This window comes from Lichenostomus cassidix, chromosome 3, assembly GCF_008360975.1.
Source record: "Lichenostomus cassidix isolate B80296 chromosome 3, HeHo_3.0, whole genome shotgun sequence".
NCBI classification, from domain to species: domain Eukaryota; kingdom Metazoa; phylum Chordata; class Aves; order Passeriformes; family Meliphagidae; genus Lichenostomus; species Lichenostomus cassidix.
The window spans coordinates 110,754,452-110,770,013 of NC_139483.1; the positions used below are offsets into that span (position 1 = coordinate 110,754,452).

At 46.7% G+C, this 15,562-nt stretch overlaps 2 protein-coding genes across 9 annotated transcripts in view; one reads left to right on the forward strand and one right to left on the reverse strand.

The window, feature by feature from the left end:
* HMBOX1 (homeobox containing 1) overlaps positions 1-7,264 on the reverse strand; it is a 114,434-nt gene extending 107,170 nt beyond the window's left edge. For 4 of the 8 annotated variants that reach the window (XR_014851169.1, XM_085057169.1, XM_085057171.1 and 1 more), the window contains exon 1: positions 6,950-7,263. The gene's annotated coding sequence lies outside the window, so the exon portion shown is untranslated. Of the gene's footprint in view, positions 1-2,665; positions 2,779-6,799; positions 6,819-6,949 lie in introns of those variants that run through there. The other 4 variants (XM_085057172.1, XM_085057170.1, XM_085057167.1 and 1 more) reach the window with 3 other exon arrangements.
* A 173-nt stretch (positions 7,265-7,437) lies between these two features.
* INTS9 (integrator complex subunit 9) overlaps positions 7,438-15,562 on the forward strand; it is a 60,039-nt gene continuing 51,914 nt past the window's right edge. Inside the window, exons 1-2 of the mRNA XM_085057173.1 lie at positions 7,438-7,573; positions 11,996-12,123. Of these exons, the coding sequence (XP_084913299.1) occupies positions 7,565-7,573; positions 11,996-12,123 (137 nt within the window). The 5' untranslated portion in view covers positions 7,438-7,564. The remainder of the gene's footprint in view (positions 7,574-11,995; positions 12,124-15,562) is intronic.

The following is a 15,562-nucleotide window of genomic DNA, read 5'->3' on the forward strand; positions in this document are numbered from 1 at the left end:
CAGCACCCATTAACAGCCTGCCAAGAATCTCCACATACTTCTTAAATATAAAATCATCTCGACAGCCCCAAAAGGATTATTTCCATATTCCACACTAGAACACGGACAAGTCAAAAAGTTTGCCCTGGGTCATAAAATAAAACCTGAGGCAGAGCCTAGAAAGGAAATTTCATGGCCAGGAAGAACTTTCCAACACTTGAACACCACTTCCATGTCAGAGCTGCTGCACACCCAGTTGCTCAAACCCCCAAACGCTGCCAGTTAAACCACAAAGAGATTTCTGGTGAAAGCTGACATTGTAATCAGAGAATCTGATCATGGCAGAGAAACTGTCCAAAGTAAAGGTCAGAATAAATATCCAAGCAGGAACAGCGCTTGTATTTGATGAACTAACTAACTGCTTTCTGCTGCCATCAGTATTACAGTGCCACAGCAAGAACAAAAAGCAGATTCAGTGCTTGCCTCAGAGCTCAGAAGAAACGGGCAGCTCGAAATGCAGGAAATGACTATATGCTGCACTTCCCAATTGATAGGGCAAGGGCTTATCAGAAGAACAAAACTGACTGTTCACAAGGCCACTGAAAGAGTAGCCTACACTATTGTTTCAGTGGTAGTTATCCTGCTGCTGAACTTAAAAATTCTAAGGAAGTGAAGAGAAAAGAGAAGAAGGCATCTTAAATATTAAGTTCAAAAGTGGAGAGAAGACCAATACCAGGAACTCAGGGCAAGCGACATTCAGCTGGGGGCAGAGCCAAACATAATTAATGTAATTTTTATGCCAGGCTTGTAAATTCCTTCCTTAACCCAACGTTAAGATCTCATCTGCCACCACAGCAGTGAATGGGATTCATGTAAATTTAATACAGCTTAAAAAGACATCTTGTATGTACGGAGAACAAAAACATGCTACCTCTGCGCATGAAGCAGGGGTCAAAATTTGTTTCCTCAGGCTGGAAGAAACTCTTCCCTGGAAGCAACACTATACCCATTGGGCAAATAGAGACTGGAAGCACTACCTGCCATGGACATACATGTGAAGTCAGATCTCTGTCAAGCTGTGTCACAGAAATGATTTAGGTGTATTCATGTACAACCTGACGGAAAACCTCTGCTTGGCAATAAGTTTCAGGCTGGTAATTGCGCTGAAACCAAGACAAAATGATGAAATGAACACTCAGAGTGGAATTCTGCAGGAAAAAGTGAACTGACCTTCCACAGCTCCTGGTTGGCTGCACAGGAAAGATAAAGCAGAGCACGCTCTGTCAGGAGCACTACGGCAGTTCCCTGTTTTGAGAGCAGAGTTTAACTTCAGACTCTGCCTGCAGCTTTGATTAAGAACTGGGAAAGGGAAATCTCCACACAGGCAGGGAGAATAACCAGTTCTCAATTATTCCTTTTAATTCTTAATAAAGCACATCAAAACAAAAATTGTCCAACCTGCTGGTGTCTGCATTAACATGGAGCTTAATAAGAACAAGCAACAAACATGCCTGTGCATTCTTGAGATAGAGTTGATGTCCAACACTGAAAAAATCCTACTAAAAGATGCAGAAGAAAAGCAATGCAATGAAGAAGGACATCCCTCACAGTCTTGAGAGGGATACCCCTCAGTCTTGGGAAAAAGTTTGCCTTTGGCCTCATGGGGGGTGAAACATAATGCATTCAAAAGCAAGAAAATTAACTGAGTAAATATGGACAAGAAGTGTTGAGCCACAGAAGCCAATGGGAAATCCTCCCATCACCATAAAAATAAAACCCTCAGGACTTAGGAATTCTTAATGTGCACTTTAGATGACCGGCCAATAAATTTCTTATAAGGTTACTATATATCAATATATCACTGATGGATGTGATATAAAGTAAAGTGCAACAGATGGGGAAGAGCCACCCGTGTTGAAGTGCCACTGCCTCAGCCCCTGACCTGATGTGAGTTACTTGGTCCTTGTGCCTCAGTTTCTCCGTTTGTGAAACACCATCACCTCAGTCAAGCACTTCTAGAGATTTACAAACAGAGGTACAAAGCACTGTTTTGTCAAGGAATAGCAAAGGAGGGCAGTGGTTTGGCCAGAACCATCGAGTGGGAGCCACTGGAGCCGCACTGCACTGCCCACCACATGAGCTGTGGCCTTAAATCAACCACCCCTGACTAGGTTGGGCTTTACGATGGCATAATTGTCACAGCAGCAGCTCCGGAGCTGTGACACCAGCCCTGTGCTCAGCAGTGTCACACGGAGCCTCCACAAACGAGCCTCTCCTCAACCCAACTGCAACAGCACAGAACAGGAGCTTCCCAAAGCCAACAGACTTTTTAAGGTTATCAGGGATAAAAGCTTCTCCACGTGCTCATATGGCCACAGGCTAACACTGTGTAAGCACCCAGTCGAGAGGGGAAGGATATAACCAAGTTTAAAGAAAGAGATACATTCACTTGAAATCTGCAGGCACAACACAAAAATAAATGTGTTTTCTCACAGTGACAAGATGAAATGTTCAGCTGGTCAGCGACTACAAAGCTGATTCTCTACTTCTGGCTCTGGACCACATGACAGCCTCAAATACGTAAGAACATTTTATCTGCCAACTCGCAATGAAGACCACATAGTTAATAGTTTGCAACCTCCTTTCCCCCAGAAGATCTTCAGAGTTGAGTAATAAAATTCCTCACATGATTTCAATGAGAGGGTTCACTTGTCAGGGGCTGTTTCGAGATAGTATCATATGTCAGGGAGGTGCTGCTCAGATCAAGTTTTCCAACCTTGTTGTGTTTTCAAGGCTTGACTGAAAATGAAAAAAAAAAAAAATTCAGGCGATGAAGTTTGAAACTAGAGAAAAGAGAAATAATCTCTAGATGTTATTTTGAAAATGTCAAAGTTAGCCAATTAATGAGGGGAGGAAGAAAAACTGATTAAAGCCCTGACAAACCCTTGAGATCCCAGACTGATTGCGACTTCTGCCGCAGACTCCCTGCAGGAACCTGGGCAAGTTGATCCCTCTACACCTTGGTTTGCCACCTGCGAGACGAAAAAATAGCACGTTCTTTTCATATCCTGTCATTCTTGCTTGTATTGTTCCCCAAATTAAAAGCATTTGTCAAAACACTTATCTTTAGCATTAACCCTGGGAATTGCATTCACAGCTACCACACAACCCATTTGCATGACTGAGTGCTCAAATACAAACTCTTAGTACACTTTGCTACCCAGCCATGCTAATTTAATACGAGTCAGAAGGGAGCTTTAGTCAATATAGGAATATTAGAATGCTAAAATACAGTTTATTTCTAACCTTACATAGAAAACCAGATTTAGGGTTATGAGTTAGACCGCTCAAACAAACAAAAAAATCAAATTCTCCTCATTATGTCCTAAAAATCCTGCTGTAATCACAGTATTGGTCTCACTGCATTGATAACCCACAAGATCATATTATCAGCACAGGTATAATTAAAACCCAATCCCATGAGGACATGTATGCAGAATCCAATCCTTGCTCTGTTAAAATCAGCATAACGTGAAATCAACTTCAGGGACTTCAGAATCAAAGCTGCATGAAGTTATCGACAGGAGGAACAAAGGCATCTTTTTTTTTTTTTGCAGTAAGATTCTTAAGCTGACAGTATTTTGATTTCAAATTCTAAACTTTGCAAATGAAAAAGATTTGCTACAGATGCCCATACTGTAACCTGTCATTCTACAATGTCCTTAAAACTCTGTACAGAAATCACTGTGAAACACAAGTTGCTTTCTTTAGATTAAAATGTGCTGTTGTTCCCTGAAAATTCATTTATTTTCTAACATATGCAACCAAACATGTTCCCAGACCCCTTGGTATAAGGAACAGTACAGCTTCCTCCTTTCTCGTGGTTCAGTTTCATTAATTCTCCCAACTCCCCACCCAAAGACCCAAATTTCACCCCTGCCCCACTGACACACAACACAAAAAGAGAAATCCCAAAAGTTAACAACAGAACAATTCCTGACAGTCATGCTTAATAAAAATGCATTTTATTAAAGAATAAATAAGTTTTAAAAATTAACGTCAGAGCCCCACTGTTTTCCCAAATCCAGACAGCAATGAAAAAACATACCAAACACTCCCATGAACCTAGGCATTATCACTATAAAGTAAACACTTCGTAATAATTTAGTTTTCAAAACACTGGACAGCCATGAACTTTTAATACCCCTTTGTAAGAGACCAGTAAGACCCACAGAGAAACTGCCTTAAAAATAAGATCCCTGCAGCTGACAGCAGCTACTAATTCCATGGAATTATCAGAATCACCACGCTAGAGAGATGCACGTTGTCCAGAAAGGTCAACAAACCCAGGGAATTGCTCGAGACCGCTCAGTGAAGCAGTTCCAGAGATAACCAGGCCTCATCCACAGAGGATTTTCTCTCAGATTTCCTTACCCCTCCTTAAAAAATCCTGCCGTTTCACCTAGGGTAGCATTCCTGTAACCCAGCTGGCAGCCTGCATACCACAATGTCGTCTAGACCTGCTCGGAACAGTGGGATGACACAGGAGTAAAAATGCTGATGCCTGTTCTGGTGCTTGCACTGGTGCTAAGGGAACGAGGGGAGGAAGAACAGGCAGCGCTGAGTGAAACACAAGTTCCTTGTTCCCAGCCTCCTGCCCAGGCTCGTCGGATAATTCTGTCAACCAGACAGAAAAAGTTGTGCCTGTCGTGGGGTTAAAGAATAATCTTCACATAAAGGGAAAGAACGTTCCCAAACCCGAGTTTTCACATGCAGAAACAAACCCTGCCTTTTCGGAGCCCATTGCTCCGAGAACATGCAAATAACAAATTCATCCCTTTCTGCCTTCTCTCCCCTCTCTCCATCTCAGAGATGTTTTCTTAGCAATTTGGAAGAGAAATGGCAAAAAGGGAGATGCAAAACACAGAAATAAATTAAGTTTGTTCTCTGCTGTTGACGGATTTGGTCCTAGCATGATGGGAGGAAAAAAAAAATGTTAGGAGTGATAAATCCATATATACCTACTCCAAACTACACCCCACTTCCCAAGGGACACGGTATAATGGTAAATAAATATAGATGCAGTTCCTACTAATGAGGCAGGGTACAGCAAGGCCAAAGAAAATGCAATCATCTCGGGGAAAAAAACTGCACAGGACTCCTCCTCTCCCATCCATGGAGGAAATCAAATGCCAGCTGCACCATCCCAGGAAGGAAGCAGAGCCTGTACCTGATGAGCCCTGCAGAAATGAGCGAGTCATATCACGGGACCCGAGCAGGCACTTCAGGCTTTCACCAGCCCACAAATCGTCTGCAGAGCACAATTCCTCGCTCCGGTATTTTACGTGGCATCATTCATGCAAATTGTAGGGGTATTTTTCCCCAGTGTTGTCTTTTTCGCTTCCCTCCATCCCCACTAGTTTGAAGCAGGGGCACGTAGGTGGTGTCTCTCAGATCGGCGCTCCCTGGCCATCAGTTTAACGCTTTCCTCCCTACAAAGTTTAAATCTCCCCAGTTTTTGATCGTGTTTTGTACTTAAAAGCCACCGAATCGCACTCCCAGTGTTACTTGAACAAATTGAGACAGACCCGACTCCACAAGCATGCTTAAACCTTCATTTCCTCTTCCTTCTTCCTTCCCCACCCCCAAAAAGAGCTTTTTCTTTTTTTTTTTTTTTGTCCCTAACACGAAGGAGCCGGGGAAAAAAACAGCACATCCAACCAAGGCTTTTCCAGACCTATCGCAAAGAACAAAATGCTTCCGAAGAAGTGCTCTGCAAACATACCAAGAGACACTCCAACAACTAGGAAAAAAAAAAAAAAAAGAGAGAGCAAAGAACCCATCAGGCAAAACTGAGGTCGAAGAACTCGGCGAGGTCTGGCTCGGGTGTGTATTCTGCACCTAAACACACTAGCCTCTTGTTTTGTTTTAACCCCAAAGCTGAGGCAAACACTCCAGCAGAATTCCCTGCCGCTTCCCCCGACCGCTCCTGCGGTCAAACACACCGCTCTGCCCCAAAAACATCCCGGGCACGGGATTCAAAAGCATTTACCCCCCACCCCTTCCCAAGAAGTACAAAATAAACAAGCGGCTGACACCCCACCCAAGCCCTCCTCGCACATTTTGGGAATGACTTCCCTCCGGGTCCTCCTCCTCCCCCACCCGTTCCCGTGTTAAACTCTCCAACCAGACACCCTTCGGGTTTCACGCCTTCGCCCTCCCCAAAAAACCTCCCAAAGCCCCGGGAGCTGACACAGACCTGGCAGCCCTGGGACCCGGCGGGGTTTGGGACACCCCTGCCCCCCGTGCCCCCACCTCCACCGGCACAAAGCTCCCGAAAAAGAGCCCCTCGCACAGCCCCAGGCAGGGCAGAGCTCCCCGGCAGAGCGAGGGGTTCAGCGCCCGGCTCCATCCCCGCGGGTCGGAGCCTCCCTCCTTCCCCCGCCGTCCCCGGGGGTCTCCGGGACAGGGAGCGCCGGGGGTCGCACCAGCTCATGCCAAAACTCCGCGGCGAACAACACCCGAACAGTCCCCAAAGCGCAGCACCCACCCAGGCTGAGGGGGCTCCGCGGCCGCCACTCCGTGCCCCCACACCCGGGAGACACCCTGGAGGAATCGGAATAAATACACAAATGGCAGGAGCGGCGAACCCCAAAGGTGCCCTGCCCTCCCGCTGCAGCCTCCCGGGGACACCTTCCTCCTCCTCCTCCCCCGCTCCGGGGTACCGGAGCCCCCCAAAGCCGCGGCTACAACTCCGCCGCCCGTGCCGAGGGGCTGCCGCTGCCCACCCCTGCCGCCCCCGGCTGCCCCCCTCACGCACATCTCGCTCTCCGGCTCGGCGCGACTCCCGGCGGTGCCGGCGGAGGGGGGACCCCTTCCCGCTGCCCTGCCTCCCTCCAGCCCACCCACCCGCCCGCCCCCTCCCCTCACCGCCGCCGCTCCCCCTCCCGTATCCCCCCTCGACACTCACCTCTGGGTGCTGCCGGCGCCTCCGCCTCACCATGGACCGGCAGGACTGGGGGGGTCCCCCCGCCCGCCCCCGCCCCAGATTGAGGGGGGATTAACGGGGGGCGCGGAGGGACGAGAACAATAGGGGGGAGGAAATCCCTCAGCCCCCCCAGCCCCCCCGAGGACACGGCCCCCTCCCCGCCCGGCGCTCCTCCTGCCGCTCCCTCCTCCTCGCCCGCTCCCTCTCTCTTTTTTTTTTTCTTTTTTTTTTTTTTTGGCTCAATCACACCAGACCGACTGTCTTTGTCTGTCTGACAAGCGCCATGTTGATATCAACATCCGAGCCCCCACCTGCTGCAGCTGTGAGACCCTGGGACTTGTAGTTCCCCCCTCCCCAGGGTGACGGGGAGACCCGCCGCGCCGGGACTACAACTCCCAGCGTGCCGCGGGCGCGCGGCGCGCCAATGGGGCGGCGGGGCTGAGCGCCGGGCGGACTACAACTTCCGGCATGCCTCGGGCGGCCATGACGTTATCCAGGGCGGAGGGGCGGCGGGACTACAAAACCCATGAGGCCTCGGGGCACGGCGGGGCGGGCAGGAAGGCAGGATTATCCCGGTAAATAGAACCGGGGGACGCGATGAAGCTGGTGAGTGCCCGGGGCGGGGGGCCGTGAGGGCGGGGAGGGGCTCGGCCTGTCCCCGGCGGCGGGGGCGCTCCCGGGGTTGCCTCCCGGCTGCGCAGTCTCAGCCTCGCCGGGCGTGAGGGGAAACTGAGGCGCGGGGAGGGGGGCCTGAGGAGAAAGGGGGGCGGGCGTGATCCTGAGGGGAATGGAGGGGGACTGAGGGATTGGGGGGTGATACTGGGGCAGGGAGGGGCTGAGGGAGTGGCGGGGGTCGGCCCTGAGTGGGGAGGAGAAGGGAAGGGGGGCCTTTGCCGGGGTTTGAGGTGTTGGATGGGATAAACCTCACTAGGATTCGGGAGGAGGAGCAGAAAATGTTTCTCAGCTTTCTAAGCCTTGGACATGACTCTCGCGTGGAGCTTTCCCGCTGCACGTGTGGCTTCTGCTGGGCTCCGCTAGGAATGTGAATAAATCCCCGTGGTTTGGGAAAAAGACGTTTTCCATCTGTGTTGTGATAATGCAGGGAGATACTAATAAAAAGATCAGCCTGGAACAGCTTTGCCAAGGATGCACTTTGCTTCTGACAAGGATTTTGGTCCTGATATTACAGTCTTCTGTCAGAAAGTACATGACCCGTGATATTGGTCTCTCTAGATCTCCCTCTTGAACTGTTAAACTTTCCTAGAGACCTTGAATTCAGGCACTGCTTTATTTTCCAATAGGCATTTATTTCACATAATGTGCTGCAGTTCTTGGTCTGGGGGTGAAAACCCGAGCCGTTTTCAACATACCTGAGCATAAAATATTATTTATTTAATCTGAAGTGACAGCATTATTCAATTTAAGATTCTCTCTTGGTTTTGAGACTGAGCAGTGTGTTACAACAAAGCTTCACAGGAGTAAATGTGGATTCCAGGCTGTTTTGAGACTTTTAGGAAATCACTCTCCGTGGAAGTGTGTGCAATTAATTCCAGGGGCAGGTGGTCAGAGAGCTTGATCCTGGCTTAATCCTACCTGTGTGATAAGGATCTGTGTGGGGATGAATACTACCAGTGGGACAAACACAGCGAAGTCAAGCACTTCTGGGTGTGATTGTAGAGGCTGATAGAATTCAGTGGGGAAAAGCGAACTGGGAAATCTTTATTTGAAGACCACAGTGGGAATGCAGAGTTCTTTTAATGTTTAGAGTCTTGCATAGGGGCAGAGAGAGGGAAGGGGTAGGGAGGGGAAATACAAACTGTCTGGAGTCTGTATTTGGAGCATTTTTAGACCTGTGTATAAATTTAGGGACTGGGAATTATGGGACTCTTTGCCTTATTTTTTTCTGGAAATGTGTCTGAATCTCGAGGTTGTGGGGAGAGGAGTCAGATGCTTTTCATCCAATTTTCTCATAATTTGGCATGAATTTGGAAGAACAGGGTACAGGTGAGGGACTAGTGGAATGTTCCCTGTCCATGGCAGAAGGGTTGGGATAAGATGAGCTTTAAGGTCCATTCCAACCCAAACCATTCTGGGATTCTCTCTCCAGGCCTGATTCAGAATCCAGGGAAAACATCAGACTCCTACAAATTCAAATGTGCTTTGACTCAGGCAAATCTAGGTGCTAATTTCCCCCCAGATTTTAAGCTGGCATGTGATACTAATACCGGAGGAGGAATGCAGTGCAGGATTTTTTGGTTTCAGCTGGAATTCAGAGCACTGCCTTTGACCTGCACCATTCTGACTGGTTTGGAGCTGCAGGAGTGAGCCACCATCTCTGTCCCCTGTCACTCTGCCATCCACGAGATCACCAGGGATGCTCAGTGGGAATGGGATGTCTGTGGAGAACCTGCCTCTGCCAGGGCCTGAGCATCTGGAATCAGCCCCTCACCTTGGGCTTTTTGTGCCCTGCTGTCAAACTTTAATCTGTGTTTTGTGTGTTTTACACAACTTTTTGTGTTAGGAGATGAGGCACCTTTCTGTTGGCTGCACCAGCCTTTAGCCATAAGGGAATAAAGTTGGAAGCAGGCAAATCTGGGGGGAAAAAAAGTACATTTTAGTCCAGTCAGGAACATGAGTGGGATCTCTAGATCTGTTTTATACAGTAACAAGTATAAACTGTGTGGAAATGATCACATTTATAATGTGTACAGACATACATAGTGCAAACACTCCCATCCCTGCATTCCTAATCGAAAATTCCAACAGAATTCAGAGGTGCAGGCCCAGCAATGTCACCTGAGCAAACAGCTGTATGAAAAACATGAATTGCCTTTTTTTTTTTTAATTTTTCTGTCACTTTGTTTGAATCTGGTAGAAAGAATCCATTGACTGCCAGGAATCCACAGCATGACAGCCACAGAGAGATGAGTTTAGCTGCTTTTAAAGAAGGAATGAAGGAAGATTTTCTAGTTAGTTCATAGATGTCAGGGTTGTGATCCTACTTGTGATTTTTAAAAAAGGCAAGAAAATGTTTTGCTGATGAAAGTGGTGATATTTCATTGCCTTTTTAAATTACCAATAGTTTAAAAGCTACAAAAATAGAACTTATTTTTCCTCTTCATTTCTTTCTATTTACTTCAATTTATAGCTTCATTTGTCAAAGTTCTGGTCTGGTGAGAACTTAATTTCACATGAGTGTGTTACATTTGTGAATAAACCAACTGAATTCCTCACTCCTTCACCAGCTTGGCTTTACGTATTTTTTTTAAACTTTACTAAAAGAAAGGCAAAATGTGATGTAACTCCTTAATAATTAAGGCTTTGTGAATTTAAAACAAAACTCTCTGTGATATTTTAAATTTAATATTTGGGGCTTAGTAGGTTTTGCTATTTAAATATAGTTTAAAGTAGGTTTTTGAGGAATGTGTGTAAATAGACTCCTTGAGGGCCGTTAATCCAGACAGTTGCAGTCCTGTGTTAATATATTGTGAGCAGAAGTAGAAAATGAAATGATTAATCTGCCTCTTTTCCACTTGGTAGAGAGAAGTGTAGAGCACAAACGTAAGGGATAAATGACTTAGAAAAAGACTGAGTCTGTTTTTAGTGCAGTGCATAGCCAAACAAGTGAAATTTTTCACCTTAATTGATCAAAACTTGGATTTAAAAGCTCAAGTTTGACCACCTGAGAGTGGCTGTGCTGCCAGATCCCCAGATTTGGGAGATTCCAGATGCAAAATCCCTCCCACAGAGGTGGCTGTGCTCGACTCAGACATTTGTTTCTAATCCCACATTTTAAAGCCGACCTTTCTGTTCCTTTCTTATTCAAAGCTCCCGTGCCTTGTTCAATATTTGTCACTCCAGACAGGAGGTGGCTGCATCTCAATGATGCTCAAGTGCCCCTTACCTCACCTGCTCACCGGCTCATTAAGCCTGCAAAGCCGTTGGGATTTGGATACACAAACCCTTCCATTCAGGTGGGGTTGCTCAGTCCCTTCTGCTTCCTGTTTGTGTTTAGCGAGACAAAAAGCAGGTGAGAACTTGCCCTAGAGCTGCTGCACCTGTGCAGGGCTTGTTTGGGCAGCTTTCTTAGGGAAATAAAACTTGTGTTTCTGCAGGCCTTCTCTACTTCCCTGCCCACCCCAAATTTCAAAATTTTTATCCAAGTTTTGCCAGTAGGACTGAGTTGGGAAGAAACTGGTTTTGTGGGTTTTTGGGGAGAATAGGTGATTGCTAGAAAAAAAGAGATTCCACTTATGTCCTAAATCAGAGAGAGGAGCTTTGTCATCACTCAACCCTTGGGGTCAGAAAAGTTCTGTGAAGAAAATCTGCCCCTTAATAGCCTGACATGGGGAAATCTCAATGAGCACACATAGCTGTGGGACACAGATTCATGGGAAATCAGGTTTTGTTCTGGTGTGGATGGAACTGCATTTAAAAACAAGGGGGAAAAGGCAATTTGTGGGGTCAGAGGGGCTTTAATTCTGTTCACAGAATCAATGAGGTTGGAAAAGACCTCCAAGACCATCGAGTCCAGCCTGTAACTGACCGCACCTTGTCGCTGAGTGCCACATCCAGGCATTCCATGGACTCCTCCAGGGATGGTGACTCCAACACCTCCCTGGCCAGCTCCTTCCAGTATCTGACCACCCTTTCCATGAAGAAATTCTTCTGATGTCCAACCTGAACCTGCCCTGGCACAGCTTGAGGCCATTTCCTCTCATCCTGTCCCTGTTCCCTGGGAGCAGAGCCTGACCCTGTCCTGGCTGTCTCCTCCTGTCAAGAGTTGTGCAGAGCCAGAAGGTTCCCCCTGAGCCTTCTTTTCTCCAGGCTGAGCTCCTCCAGCTCACTCAGCTGCTCCTGGTGCTCCAGGCCCTTTCCCAGCTCCATCCCTTCCCTGGACACTCTCCAGCCCCTCAGTGTCTCTCTTGCCATGAGGGACCCAGAACAGGACACAGGATTTGAGGTGCAGCTTCACCAGTGCCCAGCACAGAGGCAAAGGTCCTAAACAACTCCTCATTTTTCTTCCAGTACTGCCTGTCAGGACATCCAACCTTGCCATGCAACGTGCTCAAGTTCAAATCCACCACCATCATGCTGGACTGTGGGCTGGATATGACGTCTACTCTCAATTTCCTCCCGTTGCCTCTGGTCCAGAGGTGAGTTCTGTGGCCTGTCAGCACTTAGTCTGTGTCTTCTTGGGTTGCAGTTGGAGTGCTCTGCCTAAAATGGTGTATTGGAAGGAGGGAGGGGATGGGTACAAATGAACAGCATCATCTGATATCATAAATAGACTTTGTTCACTTAAAAATTCTCTTTATCAAAATAACGTCCTTTGGCTCAGTAGGCGGAAGACATTTTATGGATTTATTGATTGGTTTTTCTAGATAATTTATTCTAAGCTTCAGTAAAGTATTGCTGCAACTGCTCAGCACAAGTGAGGTCACATATCTGTCATCTTTCTGGCTTCTTCATGCAAGATGAGATAAATGGGTAACTGAGATGGAGTGCGTGGAGCCCAGCAAGTCCTGTTTAACCACCATCTTCTCAGGCTGTTCTTCAGAGCATGGACTAATGCAAAGAAAAATAGCACTTAGCAGTCCTTGTGAGTTGCCTGCGTGGCATAATTGTTCCCTTTTAAAAGTTAAATAAATAAAAGGGCAGTGCAGCTGGGCACAGGATTGGATCAGCAGAGAAAGAAAATAGAGTCTAGAAGAGAATGCTGAGATCAAGACTCTCCTTTGTATGCCCTACTACAAAGTCGTATTTCCCCAGGTTTTTAGAGTGATTTGGATATTCTGTTAGGGTGACGTGTCTTGTGTAAATGGAATAAATGACAAAAATTAGCAGTTGGAAAGGTGGGAATGAGTCACTCTTAGTCAAGGGAAGCAGTAGGAGTTTTGTCAAAAGCCATTTACTAACTTTGATCCACAAGGAGACAAGTGAGAAACATTCTGGGTTCAGGGAAGGCTTGATTGAGAGGGGGAAAATACGATTGGAAAAGGGAGTTTCCTAAGTGACCTAGTGAGGTTAAAGCAGTTTGTCCAGCACTTCCTATGATTTGTTATTTTTTGGAGAGGAGAGGAAAGGAATAGACAATGTGTGCATTGTTCTGCAAGAACGTGGAGTTCAGGATCTGCCATAGAGAGGCAACAGATGCCTTCAGAGGGAGCAGTGTGAAAGTCAATTTTTGTCCCATTCCATAATGCAATTGCTGACTGCAACAACTGATGCAGTAATAGATTTTGAACAGATCCAGCAAATTTTGGAAATCCAGGTACAGACAGGATTGCCTCGCATTAGTTTTTTCCCACCCCTTGCCCCAAAAAAAAGGAAATTGAGAGAGGAGCAAGTAGCAAAATGAGGTGATTGAACAAAGGCTTAAGAGGTTCTTTAGAACGGCAGGAATCAGCCTTCCCCTGGGATATGGCAGCTTTGTCTGCTGATAGCAGACCCTGGGAATGAGCAGCCAAATTGCAGGTCACAACCTGGAATTCCCCAAGTACCTCCAGAATGTCGGCACTGAAATGACTCAAACTCAATAAGAAAGGATGTCAGATTTGACCCCTGATGGCCCAGTGGAATCACAGCAAACATTTGGATTTAAATCCAATCAATCTTGTCGGTGAGGTGACTGAACACCCCTTAGAGCAAGGAATGTCCTGAGCACATGGACTTGAGCAAGTAATTGATCTCTACAAACCAGGTGGCCTGCAGAGAGTTGTGGAAATAAGTCAGAAATGTGAGGAGGAATGTGGCTGCCACTGGAAAGTCCTTATCTCTGTAGTACTTATAGTTGTACCATTAGAGATTAGGAGTCCATTACCATGATGTCCAAATACCTCTGAAATTCAAATGTGTGTTACCAGCATAACACAGAGTGACAGAGAACTGACATTTTCATCAGCTGCCAGGTAAGGTGACAGGGAGGACTGACTGAATTTGAACACAGGTCTGTCAGATCTGAGGTTCTCCCCAGCTGTGTCCTCTCAGAACCAGATGTGCTAACTGGAGATGGACCTGAGTGAGACCTTCACCTGGGAGGAGCTGTGCTTCTCTCTGCTGTCTTTAGTCCAGAGTTGTAGTCTGCAAAGTTGCCCAAAGGATTACATTACAGAGGATCTTTGCTATGCAGCTCAATCCTATTTTGTACCTGTCATGGGACTCTCCTTGAGCAAACATTTTGAGAGCCTGTGCTTTAATCTGTAAGAGAGGGAAGTGCTGCAGTGTTTGTGGCGTTAAAGGGACTGGACATTTTTTAGAGTTCTTTGCTCTTTAAAAAATGCCACTGCAAAGGTGTTTAGATTTCCCCTTGCCCTGGAAATGGCAGTCCCTGTCTCACCAGTCCATGGAGTGTGTGCAGAGCACCTGCAGCTGCCAAACTCTTTATGCTCCTGTACTTTAAAGGAGGTTTGTCAACTGGAGTTTTCTCCCCTGTACCAAAGTCAAATGCAAAACGGTAAAATGAACATGTGGGAAGCTCTTAACCTTTCCTGTCTAGCCATGACACACTTGCTCACATTATTTATGGGACAGTTCCAGCTATTTTGGATTAATCAATCACCCTATTACAATGTCAAAACTATGTCAGGAGGAGCTGTGTTGCTTCTTGGCTTCAAGGTAAAGAGTCCTTTCTGTCCTGTGTTGCTTGTTCTGCTTTCAGCCACACACAAGACACTTTGCCTCCTCTGACAAGACTGCTCACTCCTCACTGGGTGCCAGTTTAGTGCAAGTTCAGTGCTCTTTCATCATGAACAAAGCAAAGCTCTTGCTAGGTTAAATTATGGGGATTAGAGCAAGTATATCAGGGAAAGTTTATTCTGCTCTGTCTCGTGCTGCTGAAACCATAGATGGATCCAGGGATTTGCAAGGCACAAGCCAGCCTGACCTGATCTTGTGCTGGCTTTGAGATATTGGATTGCAGCCCTCCAGGTGTCTCTTCCAGCCAAGGTTTCTGTCCTCTCCCTCTGTATCTGTCAGATTTGTTGCATATCAGAATGGTTTGTTCTTGCTTTTTCCATAACTCTTTTAGTCTCACTGCACCAGTTCTACTCAGCACCCTCAGTCTCCAAATTACTGCTCCTAAATTGTGCTTTTGAAAGTGTCACTAGGGAGCACATTTAGCCACTTCATCTTTTCTATCATCAGACTTCTTCAGACTCACCCTTTATCCTCACAAGGGATTGCACTTCTCTGGCACAGCCTCTCCATGACAGATCCTTCTGCCCTCACCTCTTACCTTCTGTCTTCACTCCTTGAGTCTTGGATTTTCCCTTTTTCCTTCCTTGTGACTTACTGGGGTGTCAGAATTTGTTCTTCTATACTACTGTTGGTCTGAGCACAGCATTCCTCTGAGCCCTCGAATCACTTTCTATTTTCAAGATGTTGAATTTTAAAGTCGTTTTACGTTATAAACATGCCTGTCTGTAGAGCTTAGTGCACAGCACTTTGCAGAGTGCATTGCAACCAGGTCCAAATCTGAGGTTGTTGCAGGGTTTGGTTTCAGGTGGGTTTAATTCTCTTGTTTACTCAGTTTTTTTTTTTATTTCTGTAGGTGTGCTTGAGTCTGGGCAGGCAGTGCTATTAGGGCTAAGTTGT